General features: G+C 43.5%; 1 protein-coding gene across 1 annotated transcript in view; it reads left to right on the top strand.

The window, feature by feature from the left end:
* The first annotated feature begins 129 nt into the window (after window positions 1–129).
* The window catches only part of atm (ATM serine/threonine kinase), a 41507-nt gene continuing 21411 nt past the window's right edge, over window positions 130–20225 (top strand). Inside the window, 26 exon segments of the mRNA XM_034114659.1 lie at window positions 130–256; window positions 508–616; window positions 719–837; window positions 1461–1609; window positions 1749–1913; window positions 2077–2242; window positions 2520–2758; window positions 3085–3254; window positions 3362–3540; window positions 4068–4439; window positions 4630–4827; window positions 5716–5817; window positions 5950–6184; window positions 6265–6396; window positions 13204–13329; window positions 13750–13839; window positions 13978–14161; window positions 14395–14594; window positions 14681–14760; window positions 14851–15006; window positions 15253–15328; window positions 16196–16326; window positions 16539–16656; window positions 18412–18582; window positions 19567–19742; window positions 19865–20108. Coding sequence (XP_033970550.1) covers window positions 545–616; window positions 719–837; window positions 1461–1609; window positions 1749–1913; window positions 2077–2242; window positions 2520–2758; window positions 3085–3254; window positions 3362–3540; window positions 4068–4439; window positions 4630–4827; window positions 5716–5817; window positions 5950–6184; window positions 6265–6396; window positions 13204–13329; window positions 13750–13839; window positions 13978–14161; window positions 14395–14594; window positions 14681–14760; window positions 14851–15006; window positions 15253–15328; window positions 16196–16326; window positions 16539–16656; window positions 18412–18582; window positions 19567–19742; window positions 19865–20108 — 4050 coding nt within the window. The 5' untranslated portion in view covers window positions 130–256; window positions 508–544.

Raw genomic sequence — 20225 nt, forward strand, 5'->3', positions numbered from 1 at the left:
AAGTTACCGGACTCACTCGCTCCAGCCATGACCAGGAAGTGATGTGGCTTCGTCACTGCTGATGCAGGGGCGGGAATTTCCTGCGTGCTGTAGTGCGTGTGCCTGCGTGCGCGTGTCCGTAAACGCATGTCAAGATGGCAAAGTTGTCAGGAATATAACAACAGCAGGCTAACCAAGCAGCAATTTAGCATTTCAGCTAACATCAACTCATGCATGTGTGGCTGCTCTGTATCTCCAGACAGTGCATCTATAAGAGGTCAGTAAACAGTTTGAATGGACGCTTGGTTGGTAATGACATTTAAAGCTACTCTGGCAATGTTGTGTTGATAGAGAAGCTTGTCTACATGGCCAGGCAGAATAGAGGGTGATATACTGTGTTAAGGTTAAGTTAAACTGCCATTTCTCATGTGAATACTTTCTCAGGAGTGCTTAAGAGAAGAGGGCTATGTCATTGTATTGTATTGTATGCATAATCTGTATAACATTTTACTCAGGGTACTTTGGCAGGGTACTTTGATGAAAGGTGTGCCCTCATCCAAGCAAAATGAGTCTGGCTCTACATGACCTCCTGGTTTGCTGCAGGGGGTTGGAGAATGACAAAGCAACAGAGAGGAAGGTAATCACACCTGCATGTCAACTACATTCAAACAATAAAATGAGAAATATTTGCATTTGCCAGCATTCCTACACTTTGACAGTTGTCTCTTAATGCCTGCAGAAAGAAGCTGAGCGCTTCAGACGGCTGCTGAGGAGTCCAGATGTTGTGCAGGAGCTGGATCGTGCCTCAGGATCCAAAGCTAAAGCCTCCAAGCAACTCACATGGGATGCTGTTTTCAGGTAGCTTTTTCGGTGCATGTGCAACCAAATGTATGTAAAGTAATAAAGTGTAATACCTGCTTCTGTGTGATTGTTATGCACACTTGCAAAAACTGTTATTTTCTTTTGTACTTGCCTGCCAAGACAACAGGCTTAACTGGTTTCCATCTCACCTGTTGAGTTTCACTTTTGTTTCCTTTCATCACTTACAAATCAAATGTAGCGGACTTCCAGAAACCTTAGTGCGCCCATTGATTTCAATGGAAAGTAAACATTCTGCACTTTAGTACAGAGTAACTGTGTAGAATTTGTGATTTATTCAAATGTGTTAAACAATAATCTATTTGAAAGTCTATTTTATTGTTTTTTTATTGCAATTTATAGTTTTTTTTTATTGGATTAATTAATTTAGTCTTATGTGGGTATTACTTATACTCAGTATGTTATCTCTTGTGAACCTTAAGATTATTGATTTATTATTTATTTTAGTTTTCTCTTGCGAATTTTACTTCCTTGTAATTATATCAGTGAATGTTGTCATATTTTTAAAGCACTTTGAGCTGCATCCCATGTATGAAAACTGCTGTACAAATAAAGCTTTATTTTGCATTATTATTAATACTCTGTATTTTCCCCCATGCCAGATTTCTACAGCGTTATGTCCAAAAGGAGACAGAAAGCATGCAATCAAGCAAATCCAACGTCACAGCAACTATTCTGACTATCCGGAAGAAGAAGAAGATGGCAGAAGTGTGCAGCTTGATCAAATACTTCATTCGTTATGCAAACAAACGTAAGGGTGGAGTTTTGTAAGATCCAGCAATAGATTTCAGAAGTTACTCCACCTGACTCATTCATCTGAGTAGTAAACAGAATAGCAGTTGAACACATTTTTGTGACTGCAGTTACAGCGTGTGTCTCTGTCTCTGCAGGCGGGCCTTGTCTAAAGTGCAGTGAGATACTGAAGCATGTGATGGACGTCCTGCACGACTCATACACCTGTTCAGCCTATGGAGAAGATTATAGCAGCCTCTTAGTAAAGGACATCCTCTCTGTCCGCAAGTACTGGTGTGACATCCCTCCTCAACAGTGGCACAGTGAGTGGGAAATTCATATATATTCCAAACATTTTATACAAAATATTATTTGCATATCATTCCCACTACTCTTATTTGTTGTTTTCCAGTACACAGTATTATTAATACCAAGGTAGGCCTAATGAGTTTACTAAATACCCTTGTTTATATGTGTGATCCTTAGATCTTCTGGACTTGTATTGTGATTTGTTCAACTCTTCATCCAAGTCCATCAACCGTGTCCTGGTGAGCAGAGTGATCCACACCCTGGTGCAGGGCTGCTGCATGCAGACTGAAGGATTCAACCACACTCTGTTCAGCTTCTTCTCCAAAGCACTGATGAATGCCAGGTAAAGATTTATACTACCATTTAAAAAAGGCCCTCTTATGTATTTCGGGGCTGTTCCCACATTGTACGTGATAGGCTAAGGGGCGGGACATCTATAAGCAGTTGACCAATCACAACAGAGCCGGCCAGTTTACCAATCAGAGCAGACTGGGCTCTGGTTTCAGACAGAGGGTGAAAAGAGGTGCATAGAAATGTGAACCTGTAAATGAGCAGAATATATAAACACTGTTTGAGTGCTATCTTAAAAATCGTTGTTTTTTCCTCATCCTGTTGCTCAGGCAGGAGAAACACTTGACTGTGTTGGAGCACCTCGTCTCGGCTCTCAACATCTTCTTGAGGTGTGCGGCCATGAACTGTCGGATGAGGGTGTGTCAGCTGGGAGAGGAGCTCCTGCCGTCGGTCCTGTATGTTTGGGCGGACATGAGGCCCAACGCGGCTCTCAAAGAGGAGATCGTGGAGTTCTTCAACCTGCAGATCTGTGTTCACCACCCCGAAGGAGCCAAGACACCGGATACAGGTGGGGTGATAGTTCCTTTTTCTTTAAAACTATTTTGGTTTCTTGTTGAGTAATAATCATTTCATTTCATTTCCTTTTGATTTATTTTTTTATGAACAGTTTAAAAATATAAGTAAAATCACAAAACATAATGGAGACATTTGAAATGGGACCCCCTGATAAGCTATATGAAGCTTAATAATAAGCCCAGACACTAAACATGATGGGATCTAAGCCTTTGCAGACCATTTACATGCACAACAAACTATATATAACACCCAGGAAAGGAAAAACCCCAAGAAGCATGATAGGAACTCCAACTAGTTGTCCCTTCTCTCATATTTCAGGAGCTCATGCTAAGGACTGGAGCCGGTGGCGCAGTCTGCTCTTCAACCTGTACGAGGCTTTAATCAGAGAGATCAGCCATTTAGGCAGTAGGGGGAAGTACGTCACAGGGACCCGACACATAGCCGTCAAAGACAACCTCATTGAGCTCACAGCGGACATCTGTCATCAGGTAACACTGACCAGGAAACAGGAAAACACAATGATTAATTTGATGTTAATTATAATATAATTAGTATTTAAAATGCTGCCTTTCCTTCTTGTGTTTCCTGTATGCAGCTGTTCAGTGAGGATAATGACGCCCACGTCTTGGAGGTGACCCAGGCCTCCCTCAGAGCCTCCCACATGAGCAGTCCCACCCAAGGAGCCGCCAGCAAGCGGCGCCGCATCGAGCTGGGCTGGGTGGTCCTCCGGGACCACCTGCAGCCGCAGAACAGTGACTTTGATGTCATACCATGGTAGGAAAATCACAATACAATTTATTCTTATTTTTTTTATTGTGAAGGTATGTTTGAAAACTACACATTTAATATACAAATGGTAATGGTCATTTTATTTTAAGATTAGATAAGATAAACCTTAATTGATTCCTGTATGGAAGTAATTCAGGTGTCTTAGCTGCAACGGGAACAAGGGTGAAACACAGGATAGGAAAGACATAAATGTACACAAGTACAATAATAATAATAATAAAAATAAAGAAAAGTTGCAGTATACATTTAAATTGTCAACATACAGTATATACACATATGTGTAATTATGGATATGTTACATATATATACATGTCAATTTAGAAGTCAAAAGTAGGTAAATAATGGTGCAGTCATAAGTACACACAATGCAGGTTGTTGAGTTTTTATTAGAGGTCAAACCTTTATTGTGGAGGATATCTTTTAGTAAAAAAACACAAAGCAGCCTGGTGTCTCTCTGATTCTACCCACTCAAGATCCTGTAAAGTTTTTGAAACGCTCTCCTCTCCTCTCAGGCTGCAGATCACAGCCGTGCTCACCTCTAAGTACCCGTCCATGGTGCCGTCCCAGGAGCTGGTCCCGCTGCTGTCCGTGTTCCTTCAGTTCCTGTCGGAGCAGCGGAAAGTAGACAGGGGCCCGTACGTGCTGCGCTGCCTGAGGGAGGCGGCCCGCTGCCAGGCCCGACACCCGGAGAGGGCCCAGGTCCACCGGGCGGAGCTGTCCCGGCTGTGGGGGCGGGTCTGGCTCCTGGCCCTGAGAGGGGTCAGCTCTCCCCAGACAGATGCCCTCAGCCTGGACCTGCTGAGCTCCATCGTCCACGGGGGGCTGATCAACATGGACAGAGAGTTCTGGAAGCTCTTCTCTGGATCAGCATGTAAACCGTCCCAGTGAGTCTCCGTCCTTAAAGCTTTACATGTGTTAAAGTGGCCCTGTATGTATTTTAGGGTTTCCCTTTCTGTAGTGTGTCATATAGGTTTTGGTGCATGTAAATGGTCTGCAAAGGCTAAAACCCCTTTGTTCCCTCCAGATGGAGTTTCTCTCCCACTTTTAGTAGCCCTTTTCTCTTTGTGTCCACAGCGCTGCTGCTCTCTGTCTAGCCCAATCCCTGCTAAAGTGTTCGCCCCCAAAAAGTATCACCCCCAGTTCGGGCTGGGACTGTGTGGGGGTCTCAGAAGGATCACTGAACCTGAAGGAGACCCTCATCGCCTGGCTGCTGATGAGCGATCAGAGCGATGAGATGGAGGAGAGCTCCAGACCTCACCCCATCATATGCAGGTGTGCACCGTGTTGCTTCTTCTTGTTAATTCCAGATTTATCTTTATTTGTTTTTAAAGCTCTTACGGCCCGTCCACACGGCGGCGTGTGTTGAAGCTTCAACGCTTCTGCCCATTCACTTTGAATGGGGTGACGTCACGCTTTGCCGAACTGCATTGTGGTCGCGTCGCTTCGCTTTGCTCGCGTTGCTCGCTTCAAAAGTTGAGCAATGTTCAACTTTTGAAGCTTCGACGGAAGCGTCAGCCAATCAAATCATATGCCAGTACAAGCTCTAGCCAATCAAACCGCGTGCTTGTGTGTCCGGGGCGGGAGATTCATGTGATTGGTTGTTGGTCGGGTTTCAGACACGCCCACTGGCAAGCTTCAACGCACGCTGCCGTGTGGACGCTGCGTTAATGGTTTTGGGCCCAGCTGTTTATTAGATTTGCTTTCAATCAGGTCTTCTTGTGAACTGTGAAGTCCACTGAGACAAATGTAACATTTGTGATATTGGGCTATATAAATAAACATTGATTGATTGATTGATTGATTGATTCTTGTATTGGCCTTTTAATTGTAATTGAATCATGTTTTAACAATTTAGTTAAACCATACTTTTAAGAGCCAACACAAGGCTCACTTTTAATTTGGCTATTCATTGAATTGTATTTTTCTATTTCTAATTTGTTCTTATTTATTTTATTTTTATTTTATTTCTTACTTTATTCTTATTTAATTATAATTGAATTCTTATTTTTATCCTTATTTTATTCTTATGTGATTATTTGATTCCTTGTTTATTCTTATGCATGCTCAGGAACTAAGCTCCAAACATGAGATACATCTATTTGTCTTTGATTTAAGATTAAGGTCTGTAACAAATATACTTTATTATAATCTTGTTTGCAGAGACTTCCCTTACAATCTAATAGCGATCATCCTGGTCTCCCTGACCCTGAAGGACACCAGAACTGGGCTGAAGTTTCTGCTGGGTGCTGAAGGGGTAGAGAGGTGAGGGAAAGTGTTACGAGTGTTTACTAACCTGATGGTAAATGTACCTTTTTAACATCCCCTTGTTACACAATCCAAGTGTCATATGTTGAATTTGGGCGAAGAATAATTACATTTTCATTTTTTTTAAAGTGCCTTTTTTCAAGAACAAACCTCATCTAACGGCAAAGACAACCTGGAAGAGATCGAGAGGCTTTACCTGCAGTTCAGCTTCAACACTCTGCCCTCACCGCTGCAAGAGATCGACGGATCAGTGAAGACGTCTGAAACTGACGGACAGTTCGCCGTCGTCCCCGGCCTCAGGAACAAGCTGGAGCAATCCTTGCTTTGTGTGGCGGACAACCTGCTCAACTGCTTCTCTCCGGATGTAAGAGGAAGTGTTTGTGTTGATGTGTGTGTATTCTTGAAGTGGCAAACATGTATTTATTCTGATTCTTCCTCCCACAGTCTCAGGCGACCCCTCCGGAGTGTCTGGTGCGCTGCTTCAGTCTGCTGACAGGGGTTTTAGCAGCGTACGTGTCCTCTGGGTTTCTGAGTGAGGAGGAGGCCTGCCGCTCACCGCTCTTCACTAAAGCCAAGGTAACGCTCTCATGCATCCCAGGAGATCCCTATATTTGGTGGTTAATCATCCCAGCTTCTTCAAGGGGCCCTATTTTGCTTTCTCAGGTTTTCCGTTTCCTGTAGTTGGTTATAAAGGTTCTTGTCCATGTCATCCCTAAAACACCTCCATTAGACTCCTTTGTTTACTTCCGTAACATAGTGACATCACTATGTAACACAGTGGCGAACCGTGTCTATCACAACTGGACCTTCTGTAGACACCCTAACCCCCCCACTTGCCATTTCAACGTTAAAAACAATAAAACGGCATATGAATTGCTTCGTCGGATTCATCTAGATCAGTGTTTCTCAAACTTTTTCATACCAAGGACCACTTAACCAATAAAAAAACACTCACGGACCACCTAAAATATAAAAAAACACATCGTTTTTCTAGAACAGATTACAAATCGCCTGAAAATGGTACAGATGAAGCGTCTTATTTTGGACAGTTTAAAATGCGAGGGTCGTGATCGGTTCGTGCACGTTCCGTGATGGCCGGCCGGCCCCCAGTCTGACTTGATACCGCCCCCGTGATAAATACATTTAATTATTGTGAAGCCAGCTGCAATGGATCATTGATCCACCAGGGGGTGCAGTGGGGTTCCACACTGGAGTCATGTGTGGAGTCTTGTACAGTATGTCTGGTACTAATGTATAGCGGATCTTTGTTAAGATCCATATGTCACGGATAGGATCATAGTCTGTGCTAAATAAGACATGTAATCATTTACAAAACATCACCATGTTGTTATTTAACAAAATAATGTTGTTTAGTCGAAAAAACAGCAGCCGGCTCTCGATTTTTAATCCTAATTTAATCGTTTATGTTCGCCGAATTGACATGAAATCACTGACAAATATGAATATACTGTATTCAACTTCATTAAAATGTTATTAACGTGCCTAAACTCAGTAATTCACTAAAAATTACTGATCCCTCCGCGTCGCGTCGCGGAGGGATCTTGATCCCTGGGTGTTATTTTTCCCCATAATGACCAAGTCGCTGCAAATTATCCCGCTTATTACATGGCCACATTCTCAACAAAGTAACGACATGACTCCCAATATTAATTCAAATGCTTTTATGGATTTAGAAAATATTTTTATTGATTTAAAAAATAGTTGTATGTATTGATTTAAATTTACATGCATCCGCTAAGAAAAATAGTCCGTTGTTACCGTTTTTTAAACAGTCAGAGGCCCCGGCTCCACGAGGACAAATACGGCAAAACGCATCGGAGAAACGCAAATGCAACCGCAAAAAACCTTCCGTCCCCACGCAATATACACCGGATTGTGTCAAGCTCCACGAGACGGCTCCGTTTACATCCAAACGCTGGAAAAGCTACAGTACATATGCCGAACCTGTACGTGGCGCTGTAACTTCCTCCACAAAAGCAGCAACTTCCTCCACAAAAGCAGCGAAGAAGAATGGTTGTCATGGCTGCACTTCTGTGTATTCTCCGCGGTGGGGGCCGACAAAACCGGGCAGAGTTTTTCGCCGGTCAGCGTGTGTTAAAGTTTAAATCTTCCGGACAAAATTATAAAAGTGCCGGTCAAAGGTCTTCATTGTTATTTATTGAGCTTTAAAACAAATGAATAACGACGATATAATGATATATAATCATCAAATACACAGAGCCTGTCTCTTTTTCCTCTCTTCTCACAGCGTCAGTGTCTGTCTCATGCAGCAGCTGATCCTGTAATGAGTGACCCGACAGTAAAAATGAACATATTTATAACTAGTTTAGGTAGTTTGAGAGGTAATTAAAATAGCTAAGGGTGATGATCTGACTTGAACTGTGTGTTTTGCTCCCGCTGCATCACAGCGGCAGGAGCTGCGTGTCTCCGTCCTGTCAGATTAGACTTCACTCGCGTTTATGTCCATATCGAGATAAAGATAAATAATCTGAATTCAAGGAGGAGCTCCTGTAGATGTTGCACAAAGAACTGTAGCATGGTCAGTAGCGACTGGAGCACGATAGCAACCCTGCGGGGGAGAGGCGGGGAGAGGCGGGGCTATGAAAACGAATGACCGTATAGGCGACTCCACGGCCCCGTTGGACCCCCCAGAGCGCTCTGTTCCCAGATCTATCCACCTTTGGACCCGTTGTCGTTTGCGGGGTCTGTTTCTACGTTTCCCTTACGGCGTCGTGGAGCTTAGAGGGCTATACGCATGAGAAATATGCGGATTCAACCAGTTTTCGTCCTCGTGGAGCCGGGGCCAGAATGAAACGGCAGCTCTCAGCTGTGTGTGTACACTCCTAATGGCCCATCACAGCTCTCTCCCCCCCTGATCTTTCTTTTCCAACAGTTAAGTTAACTGTAGGTTACTCTGAGTGACAAGCTTACAGTTAGTGAAGTAACACTTTTTTTTTGTGAGTCACAACCTCGCTGTTTCATTCTAACATAACGCTCCAAATATGACTGTTTCCACTCGGACTTCAATACAGCAACACCATTGTTTGGTTTCCATGGTAGCGTGTCTCTTTAGTAGCGTGCACTCCTTTCCTGTAAATTACAGGTCCAGCCAGGCAAAACAGTAATATGAAATATGAACGTTAGTTTTTAACTGAAATGATCAAATAAAGTCAAAATGTCACAGTGTTTACAAACATTGACCATACCGTTCACCAGCCCCCACCCCACTATGTTGAGTATAGCCTACTCTTTGTTTTAAACGAATTGGCCATCGGAATGTGTGTGTCCCAACCCCCCCCCTGTGATATCTCTTCTCCAGCAGTCTGTAGTTTGTGTTCGCAGATCATCACCCTTAGCTATTTCAATTACCTCTCAAACAACCTAAACTAGTTATAAATGTTTATTTTAAATAAAGTATGTTTCTTCACATGTTAGGTCTATATTGAAGGTTCATTGAAAGTAAAGCTTACTTTGGTTCTTGTGCTCTAGTTCTTCAAGGAATCTTACTGAGAACGTTATGTTTCCTCTGACTGCTTATGCCAAAAGCAACGACAAATTATCTGTTTTAAATACCTTTTTAGACCGTAAACTTTAGAATGAAATGTAATACCGGTTAGTTTTTTGTGTTCATACTGACAGAAGAAGAAATAAATTAAGTATGAATGAGAATAAGACTTATGTAATGTATTGACATTTGATCAGTATAAATGTATTACTAACTTTATCCACTGTGGTACCGAAGCTTGGATCACCGCCAAAGACATGGCCGAGGGCAGCTGGCAGCTTTCAATATTTTTCATGTGCGATTCTAACGCTTTCAGAAAGTGAAACATACAGCATCATTTGAGAAAAATAAATCAAAATAAGCGTTATAAATGAACCCTGACTACTTGTGTTTAGGACTCACTGTATTTTGGTACTCTCTAGGTCTGTGGGCCAAATCCGTGTGTGTGTGTGTGTGTGTGTGTGTGTGTGTCTTTATGACTCAGAATATGAATAAATTGGGATTTGATATGGGGGGGGGTTCTGTTAGAAGGTGGGAGGGGGGAGAGAGTTAGACGCTCGTGAATTGTCAACGGGGGGGGGCCTCTCTGCACGGAGGAGCCGCGGAGAAGTGAATCACAGTGATCTGCTATTTTAAAGTAAATTCAACACATATCGACCCTAAATATAGCATATATTAAGAACGAGAAAGTGTTAACATCGTTTTTTGTAAACATATGACCAATGTGCGAGGGTGATGACATCAGAGCATCGTCCTATGGGCTTAGCCCCGGACAGGTACAACAGGTATTCACTCAGAGGGGGGTAGTTATCCATTTACATGTCAAAAAGCAACATACAGTAGGCGGGTGGGGGATGGTGAACGTTTACATTTCTCTACAGAATACATTTAATTTAAGGGGAGCAGTTACTGAGAAGTATATAATGAGAACTGCTACCAATGGTGGCCTATTTAGTTTTATCTGCAGTAGGAAATGCAGAGAGTAGCGACAGGGCTGGTCCAACCTGATCTGTAAAGTGATCTAACTAAGTGCTATTCATTTTCTTGACGGGGAAGTGCAGTGTAAATGGGGGGCTTATATGCATTTGAAAAGCAATATAAATCACACAGTTCGTATACAATAGGCATTAAAAGCACCATCGATAACCATTGCCCTTCTCCTATTCAAACCAAAAGAGAAAATGCAGATATTACACTCTGAAAAGAAAGGGTAGACATATCTGTACTCTTAGTGTTTATTTGAAATCAGATGAAAACAAACTGTAACTGCCCATATTATTCATATTCCGAGTCATAAAGACTTTATTTAAAATAAACATTTATAACTAGTTTAGGTTGTTTGAGAGGTACAGCTACCTTTCTTTAATTAGATGTTTGATAAGTGCAGATCACATAGTAAAACACGTATACAGATACATTATTTTGTATTTTTATTAAATTCGACAATGTCAATTTCACTTTCCACTATGTCCACCGTTGTTTTTCACAACCAATGGCAGAACTTTATTGAGGCCTGTAATTAGTCAACTACAGGTCTCTTGGGTCAGTCTTTTTCTTCCAAAAAGCTTGTGACAAGATGTTATTGCTCTTGGGGCATTAAAAACAAGATTTTAACTTTAGTTTTTTATATAATATCTGCATTTTCTATTGTGAAAAACTAAGTCTTAGTTATTTAATATATAGCGCCATCTCCTGGTTAAACCCTGAAATTGGAGAATAGTGGGAGGGCCTAACATTCCTGGATACTGGTCTTTGGCAGGTCTTAGGCAGGTAACTGGCTGGCAGTAGGCAGGAAGCTGTATGCTGGCGTCCAAAATAAGAGGCTCCATCTGTACAAACAAGTGGCAACGTGTGATGAAGGTGTTGCGCTGGGCTATATCATGCAATCGAAAATGAAACTTAACTTGAGAGGCACTGATCTAGATCAGTGCCTCTCAAAGTGTGTGGTCCGGAACTACTGGGCCTTCTAGAGTACCCTGGAACCGAGGGAAACTCTGAAAGAATACGCCCATTGGCTACAAATCAATATATGATTGGTTGATCAAACTGTCAATCCAAACGTACGCTCTCATTCAGTGCAACGGCCAGGGCATTCTATCAAGGATATAGAATACCTTGGTTGAAGGGTATTCTACCCAGAGACCCAGAACAAGATCTGATTGGTTGCATTTCTTTTCTAACACAAAACCACTGAAATGCGTAGTGCATGAACCGAGAAGGACAAACAAATCAACGTAACACTGTATCTATTACAGATCAACAACACAGATACCATTCTCATTTATTCATTTTATATACATTTTATTACATTTTATTTATATAATTAAATCGAGTGTTCCAGGGTATTCTCTGAATACCTTGAAGGCCCTGACGGTTCACCACTGATGTAACATGTGCGCTTCCATTGGCTAGCGCTCCTACACATCCTACGTGATAGGCTAACCAATCAGAGCAGACTGGGCTCTGGTTTCAGACAGAGGGTGAAAAGAGGTGCTGCAGCACAGGCAGTATGAGACAAATAAAGAGCTTTTTGAACATTAAAGCATGGAGACATGTCACAGTAGAGAGACTAAAATACTAATACGAACCTAAGATGAGCAGAATAGAGCCTCTTTAACCTCTTAAGCACGGCGGTCCCCCCATTGGACCCCTCCCACCGTTTTGTTTTCGAGATAATGTCTCAGGGCTTCTTAACATTTATGAAACTATTAATGTGTAGCACCAGATTAACGGGAAGAATCTCAGCTAACTGAAGATATGAACCATTTTTACCAAAACAAAACACAAGTCTCATAAGAAGCGTCTAAATGACCCCTGAGCGAAAAAATTCTAACGCACTGCGGCACACAATTCAAGATAAAGATACCCTTATTACTTATCGTAGCTGCACATACAATATAGCCGATTAAAGCTGAGACTCCACTGATTATTTAGGTATAGTATCATCACTGAGCGATCCGAACTTGCGACAGGGGAAGCAAACACAGACATCACAACACGTACCTTTACGGAGCTTTTACGGCAGATCGTCTCACCGTAGCTGTCAATTAGGTCAAAAGACGTGTTCAATGGCATTAAAACGAAAAAAAAAAATCTACAACTGTTGATCCATAGGTTGATAATGTACCTGTTCCTTTTAAAAAATTATTTATAATCCATAATTCAATTTTTTATGTAAAAATCGGAGCGGAAAAGTTAGCTGCTAATGGTAGCCACCAGAGTGTATGCAGCTTCCGGTTTTGGTAACGCGTCACTCTCACTCCTTATTTGTTAACGTTTTGGTGTGTATATAACTTTCCCTCGATTCCATTGGCTCTAGCGGTTATTAAGAGATTTCATTCATCAAAATCGACCAAGGGGGGCCAGAGATAGGTCAAATCCACCCAAATGACCCCAGAAGTGGGGTTTTTTGGCTAAATCTCTCTAAAAAGGTCAAATTTCACTTGTTTTGCATCAATCTTGATACAGGGTACTTATTATATGTTGTACTTTGGATTCCTAAAGCTTTTAGTCTACTAACCCATCATCCAAGGGTAGTTTTCACTATCTGTAAAAAAGAATTTTTGGACAGACACTATAATTTACAGTTTTTTACTATGTAAAATCTGAATTTTCTTTAAAATAAAAAACATCTATATTGATTCTGACTTTTCTACATCCAACTCACAGGTTTATCATTACTTTGAGAAAAAAGATTATTAATTTAACCCTTTTAGAAGGGAAGATATGGTCATTTGTTCTGGGAATGTCATTTTCGAGCCTGAGACCTGAAAAACAGGCTCAGGGCTTAAGAGGTTAAATAATTTGTCAAAGCATTAAAGCATGTATTAAGTTTGTCGGTGTGTGTTTGTCACCAGGCTCTGGCCCAGGACTTCAGCGGTTTTGTTTCCGGTGTGAAAGTGAAGATGGCAGAGGAAGGAACCATGAGCACACTGAGGTCCGTCATGAAGCTCTGCACACAGTCAGCCTGCAGAAATAACAAGGTGACTAAAGCCTCCATCATCATGGGATGCATTATGCTGAAATCTATGTAACACACACACCTGACTGCTCTCGCCTGCTCACTTGGGTTTTTCATGGTCAGTGAGTCGGGAAGATTTTTGTTGACCGCAATATCCATCGCACTTGTAATCGCAATCATTTCCACCACAATTACACATCCAGGGCGCTTGCAATTGCACCAACAGTAACTGGTACTGGAATGGGTTGTTTTTTTGCCGGCTTTTTGGATTAAATGGTAAAAACGAATGCAAGGAGTAAAGCACATCTTTTTCTCACTGTGCTTAGCCCCTGGCACCTTCTTTTTTTGGACTGCCTACAGCCTCAATACCAAGCCAATCAACACTGACATATTGAAAATAGGATTCCAAGAGCTATTAGTTATTTTTTTCTTCTTTTCCCAGGATAAAATCTGTCCCATCTGGTCCACTCTGTTCATTAAGATTCTGCCGGCCAGTCTTCTCAGTGAACTGGCTGAGATCTGCAAACTGTTGGTAAGCTAAAAAATGTGTATACAGTATCTAATACAACGCAGATATAAGTATATAAGATATTAGTGGCCTAAGATTAAATAAAAAGAGAGAATCACGAACTGAAACGATGAATTCAACTCACTTCCTTCCCTGTCTCAGCTAAGCAGTGTCTCAAAGAGAGTGAGTGTTGTGGATGAAGACGACCACATGGAGGAGGACTGGGACGTGACCAGAACCCAACAAGGGGACGACATCGACCTGTTTGAGGAGGGGGATGAGTCCCACAGCAGCAACGGGACCCACAGACAGCAGGGAGACAGCACAGAGGGCTCCTGTGGGCCGGGTGAGAGGAGATAACGTGATCTGAATGTGGAAGACAACATTTGGTGTCATTTATTATGGGAGAGAAACTCCCTCTGGAAGGAACTCTGGGATTGTAGCCTTTGCAGACCATTTACATGCACAGAAACCTATAAAACACACGACAGGAAAGGGAACACTCCAAAATAGCAGAATAGGACCTGATCAAAATATGATGGATGATAAATAATGTTGGTTTTTCTCTCCTCCTTTTAGGTGCAAAGAGTCTGTTAGCAGAGGATCATCTGGCCCAGCAGGACCTGGCTCTGCTGGCCGTCCTGGACTTCCTGTGTGAGTGCGGCTCCATGCAGCCCGTCCACGCTCTGCTCTTCAAACCGCAGGAGGTGCGGCGCCGGCTGCTGCTGCTGCTGCTGGCCGAGCAGGTGGACTTCAACAAGGCTCTGCACCTCAACATGGTGGGGTAGCAGCTGCTGTGGAGAGTCATCTCTTCAGAGGCAGTGACGGTTCATCTGATGAGCGTTTGTATCTGCTTGTCTTCCAGTACCTGCTCCTGCTGAAGAAGCTTCCTGCGGAGGACTCGCTCTCTCCGGAGGATTTTGATACATTGCTTCGTCCTCTAGCGTAGGGAAATCTTTCTGTTATACAGTTTTATTTTAAAATGCATCCGTAAAATCTTGTGTTTTTAATGTATTTGTCGTGCTGTGTGTGCAGGGACCTGTGTTCTCTGCACCGTCAGGACCAGGAGATCTGTGCCGCTGTGCTGCTGGGTCTGTTACCCTCCATCATGAGCCTCGGGAAAACCCAACACATCCCAGAGGAGATGAGACACGTTCAGGGGTCTCTGCTGCAAGTGGTGTCTGGATTCTGGTCAGCAGCATCAGTTTATAAACATAAGCATGCATGGGGGGGGGGGGCGGATGAAGGGTGTAAAATGGTTCCTGGTTTTCACAGGAAATCATAGTCTTTAAGTTATTAGGTTTAATTATATTTTTAAAGGGATGGCTGCAGTTTAAGAGAGAGAGCATGAATCACACATTGAATTCTTATCCACTGTCTGTATCTCGTTAGTGTTTCAGTTTTTGAAGCTAACAGAATTGCCATGCTGTGTTTCAGTTTCCTGAGCCAAACGGGGAAATGTGTTGCAGCTGTACGAGCCGCTTTAGTGAGATGTCTGGTTGCCTTGCTGGAGGTGAGCTCTCACAGAGGAAGTTATTGTATCTGCACAACCATGAAATACTGATTTTCTATCTTGATTATATATTTGACTTGGATTATGAGGCTCAGTTATATGATTGACGTAAGTGCTTAAAGGTGGGGTAGGTAATTTTGGAGAAACCAGCTTGAGTGCGCTAGAATTTGAAAATACACAGCCGGAGAAAATCTGCCACTTCCTTACAGAGCCCCTCCTCCAACACACACGAACGTGCACATGACCAATGAGGGCACGAGATAAGTTTGTGCACAGATGGAAGGCTGACAGGCAGGTAGGCCATCCAGTTATTTTAGCCCGGCTAAAATGATTGGTCGTGCTTTTTACAGTACTACAGCTTCCACAGATGACATTTTTTTTATGGATTTTTTGTCAAAGCACTTAAGATATTTATTGCTATCGGGATGTTAAGAGCATTCCATGGAATATAACAAAAAGTGTATCTCGAGCCGGTTTCTCAAACTTACCTACCCCACCTTTAAGTGTTTTTTGAGTCACCATTTTAAAGCTGATTTCAATGTTTTATGTGCACAAACTGATGGGCAAGATATCAGCACACTTAGATTCATGCAGGCTTTAACCCTATTTGGTCTATTGTATCAGTTTGGAGTCATTGAAGCTTCTAGCACCTTAAAGATAAGCAGACTTTTTGCATTTTGTGGTTCCCAAAGTCAGAACTACTCAAAGTTGCCCATGCTGTTAAAATGTAATTCATTAAATGACTGATGCATGATCAGGTTTAACTGTTATCCCAAAATCAAAAGCACTTACTTTCATTGACCTGTAATGCTGTCTAGATTGTTTTCTTGTTGATTTAGCATCGCCTCTTCTTGTGATTCTTGACAGGCCGACCCGTGTTGTGAGTGGGCGGTGTTGAGTATCAGAGAGGTGGATCACCCCGTGTCTGTCCTCCTCCCCTCTCACCTCGCCGACGCACACCACCAGGTCCGCATGCTGGTGGCCATGTCCGTGGAGAGGTGAGACAGTGTTCCTCAAACGTATTTTTAAAATGTCTGCAAAAAGGTTTTTCAGCCCCTGACCTGGGCAAATCATTTTTGATTGAAATTTTCATGTCAAACCAATTTTTGGACAGCGGTATTTAATTTTACTGCATCTTTTTAAATGTTGCACTGTCAATTTAGTAAGGAAAGCAGGTCTCTTTTTGACTTGTTTTTCTGTGTTGGACCAGGTTGTTTCTTGAGATGAGACCAGGACGTTTGGATAAGAGGAAGATGCTGCTGCTGAAACACCAGCAGGCGGCTTTCGAGAACGTCTACCTGAAGGCTCAGGAAGGAATGAGGCTCCCAGTGAGTTCATAATGTGCTCTCATAAATGTGTGTGTGTGTGTGTGTGTGTGTGTGTGTGTGTGTGTGTGTGTGTGTGTGTGTGTGTGTGTGTGTGTGTGTGTGTGTGTGTGTGTGTGTGTGTGTGTGTGTGTGTGTGTGTGTGTGTGTGTGTGTGTGTGTGGTGTGTGTGTGTGGTGTGTGTGTGTGTGTGTGTGTGTGTGTGTGTGTGTGTGTGTGTGTGTGTGTGTGTGTGTGTGTGTGTGTGTGTGTGTGTGTGTGTGTGTGTGTGTCCTGATGCTTGCTGTGTATGTGTGTGTGTGTGTCCTGATGCTTGCTGTGTGTGTGTGTGTCCTGATGCTTGCTGTGTGTGTGTGTGTGTCCTGATGCTTGCTGTGTGTGTGTGTCCTGATGCTTGCTGTGTGTGTGTGTGTCCTGATGCTTGCTGTGTGTGTGTGTGTCCTGATGCTTGCTGTGTGTGTGTGTGTGTCCTGATGCTTGCTGTGTGTGTGTGTGTCCTGATGCTTGCTGTGTGTGTGTGTCCTGATGCTTGCTGTGTGTGTGTGTCCTGATGCTTGGTGTGTGTGTGTCCTGATGCTTGCTGTGTGTGTGTGTCCTGATGCTTGCTGTGTGTGTGTGTGTGTGTGTGTGTGTGTGTGTGTGTGTGTGTGTGTGTGTGTGTGTGTGTGTGTGTGTGTGTGGTGTGTGTGTGTGTGTGTGTGTGTGTGTGTGTGTGTGTGTGTGTGTGTGTGTGTGTGTGTGTGTGTGTGTGTGTGTGTGTGTGTGTGTATGTGTGTGTGTGTGTCCTGATGCTTGCTGTGTGTGTGTGTGTCCTGATGCTTGCTGTGTGTGTGTGTGTGTCCTGATGCTTGCTGTGTGTGTGTGTGTCCTGATGCTTGCTGTGTGTGTGTGTGTCCTGATGCTTGCTGTGTGTGTGTGTGTGTCCTGATGCTTGCTGTGTGTGTGTGTGTCCTGATGCTTGCTGTGTGTGTGTGTGTGTCCTGATGCTTGCTGTGTGTGTGTGTCCTGATGCTTGCTGTGTGTGTGTGTGTCCTGATGCTTGCTGTGTGTGTGTGTGTGTCCTGATGCTTGCTGTGTGTGTGTGTGTCCTGATGCTTGCTGTGTGTGTGTGTGTCCTGATGCTTGCTGTGTGTGTGTGTGTGTGGTGTGTGTGGTGTGTGTGTGTGTGTGTGTGTGTGTGTGTGTGTGTGTGTGTGTGTGTGTGTGGTGTGGTGTGTGTGTGTGTGTGTGTGTGTGTGTGTGTGTGTGTGTGTGTGTTGTGTGTGTGTGTGTGTGTGTGTGTGTGTGTTGTGTGTGTTGTGTGTTGTGTGTGTGTGTGTGTGTGTGTGTGTGTGTGTGTGTGTGTGTGTGTGTGTGTGTGTGTGTGTCCTGATGCTTGCTGTGTGTGTGTGTGTGTCCTGATGCTTGCTGTGTGTGTGTGTGTGTCCTGATGCTTGCTGTGTGTGTGTGTGTGTCCTGATGCTTGCTGTGTGTGTGTGTGTCCTGATGCTTGCTGTGTGTGTGTGTGTGTGTGTGTGTGTGTCCTGATGCTTGCTGTGTGTGTGGTGTGTGTGTGTCCTGATGCTTGCTGTGTGTGTGGGTGTGTGTCCTGATGCTTGCTGTGTGTGTGTGTGTGTCCTGATGCTTGCTGTGTGTGTGTGTGTCCTGATGCTTGCTGTGTGTGTGTCCTGATGCTTGCTGTGTGTGTGTGTGTCCTGATGCTTGCTGTGTGTGTGTGTGTGTCCTGATGCTTGCTGTGTGTGTGTGTGTGGCGCACAGAGGAGCAGCTCTGCAGAGGAGCAGCAGGACGAGGTGTTCAACAGGAAGGCGGCGCTGCTGAAGAGTCTGTCTGTGGTGATGTGCTGCAGCCCCGTCTGTGAGAAGCAGTCTCTGTTCGCCCTCTTCCAGTCCTACAAGGAGAACAACATCGAGGAGCAGCTCATCAAGAAGGTACAAATACAGGGAACTGTGCATTGGGGAAATGTATTAACAAACAATTGCTGATTTGAGGTTTTAAGGTGAGAACTTATGGCGAAATGACAACATTTTCTACAAAATAATAATAAAATATGTGCGACTTTGTCTAGTTGGACAAGGCAGTGTAGGCCTCTTGTATACCAGCACTGTAATTAATTAATATGTTTCTACAGTGAGTTCTTATTCATGCGATAATCCGTTTTTCAGCATCATTCATCAATTATAATATTAATACACTACTTAATATATTGTGTCTATATTATACTCATTTACTTTCTTACTTACTTATTAAATAGTTGTGCCAAATATTGTAACATCCATATTGTGAACGGGGCTTTGCATCCCTTTGTCTGAAATTTGAGTAAGCATATGTATTAGTTTAAGTTTGTTTTCATGCAAAACATTGCCCTATAAAAATGATAGGTGATTTAAAGTGGACCTATCATGCTATATTTGAATAATATAGTGTAGGACCATACCTATATAAGGCATATTTATACTTTTTTTTTTTCAAAATACCAAACAGATCATGCATTTTAGCCATGCCTCATTTCGCTCAATTTGAAAATGTTTAGCTCTGTTTTTGCAAGGGCTGATTCTGTGAGAACAGCACCATCTACAGGCCTGGCATATGTACTACAGCGTCTCCAGGGCTTTCGAACGGCAATGGCCGTGGCTGTCTCCTCCTGATTGGTGGAGTTGGCCCAATAGCCGTAGCGCCACCGTCCTGACGTCAGGACAGTGTTCAAATCTGGATCAGTTTTGATCAGATCCGTTGCAGCCCCTTTTTTAGAGATTTGGGTATGGAGGAAAATAGAGAGGGTTGTGTTTTCTGACACTTGGTGAGTTCCCTGGAACACCGGGGACACATATTCATGTATACAAGACGTACAAAAGTGCATTTTGCATGATAGGTCCCCTTTAAGTCCCATGTTCCTGTGTTTGGTTTCCTCCCAGATGTTGTGCAGTGTTTCCAGAGCGCTGGGCTACAGGAGCGTGAAAACGTTCGTCAGCTCTCACCTGTACTACCTGGTGGCTGAGTGGCTCGCGCAGAGACAGTCTGACGATCGCTACACCCTGGGATCCTTCCCCTTCACCCTCCTGGACCACGACGCAGTAGAAGAGTTCTACAAGTGAGTGACTACACTTCTGTATTTTCACATTTTATACACAAGAACTTGCTCACGGCATAAGTCCCTGTCGTAAACATAACTTAGGAACATAACCTTTGAAAATCCTTGTGTCTCCTTTAAAGGTCCTCCTACCAGGTGTTGATCCCCCACCTGGTCTTCCTGGATGACTTTGAGCAGGTGAAGTCCATCGGCAGGTACCTGGAGAAGGACTGGAAAGAGCTACTGGCCGACTGTTTCCCTAAGATCATGGTCAACATCCTGCCGTACTTCGCCTTGTCGGGCCAGGATGCTCAGGTGGCTCAGAAGAGAGAGAAAGCTCACCGAGTGTACGACCTGCTCAAAGACGCCAGCTGTCTGGGTAAACAGGTAAACACAGCCGTTTCAAAAAGGCCCTGTTAGGGGTTTCGCTTTCCTGTAGAGCAGCGGTTCCCAACCTGTGGGCCGTGGCCCCCTAGTGGGCCGTGAAGGCATTGCAAGTGGGCC

The sequence above is a fragment of the Trematomus bernacchii genome, unplaced genomic scaffold, assembly GCF_902827165.1.
Source record: "Trematomus bernacchii unplaced genomic scaffold, fTreBer1.1, whole genome shotgun sequence".
Classification (NCBI taxonomy): Eukaryota; Metazoa; Chordata; class Actinopteri; order Perciformes; family Nototheniidae; genus Trematomus; species Trematomus bernacchii.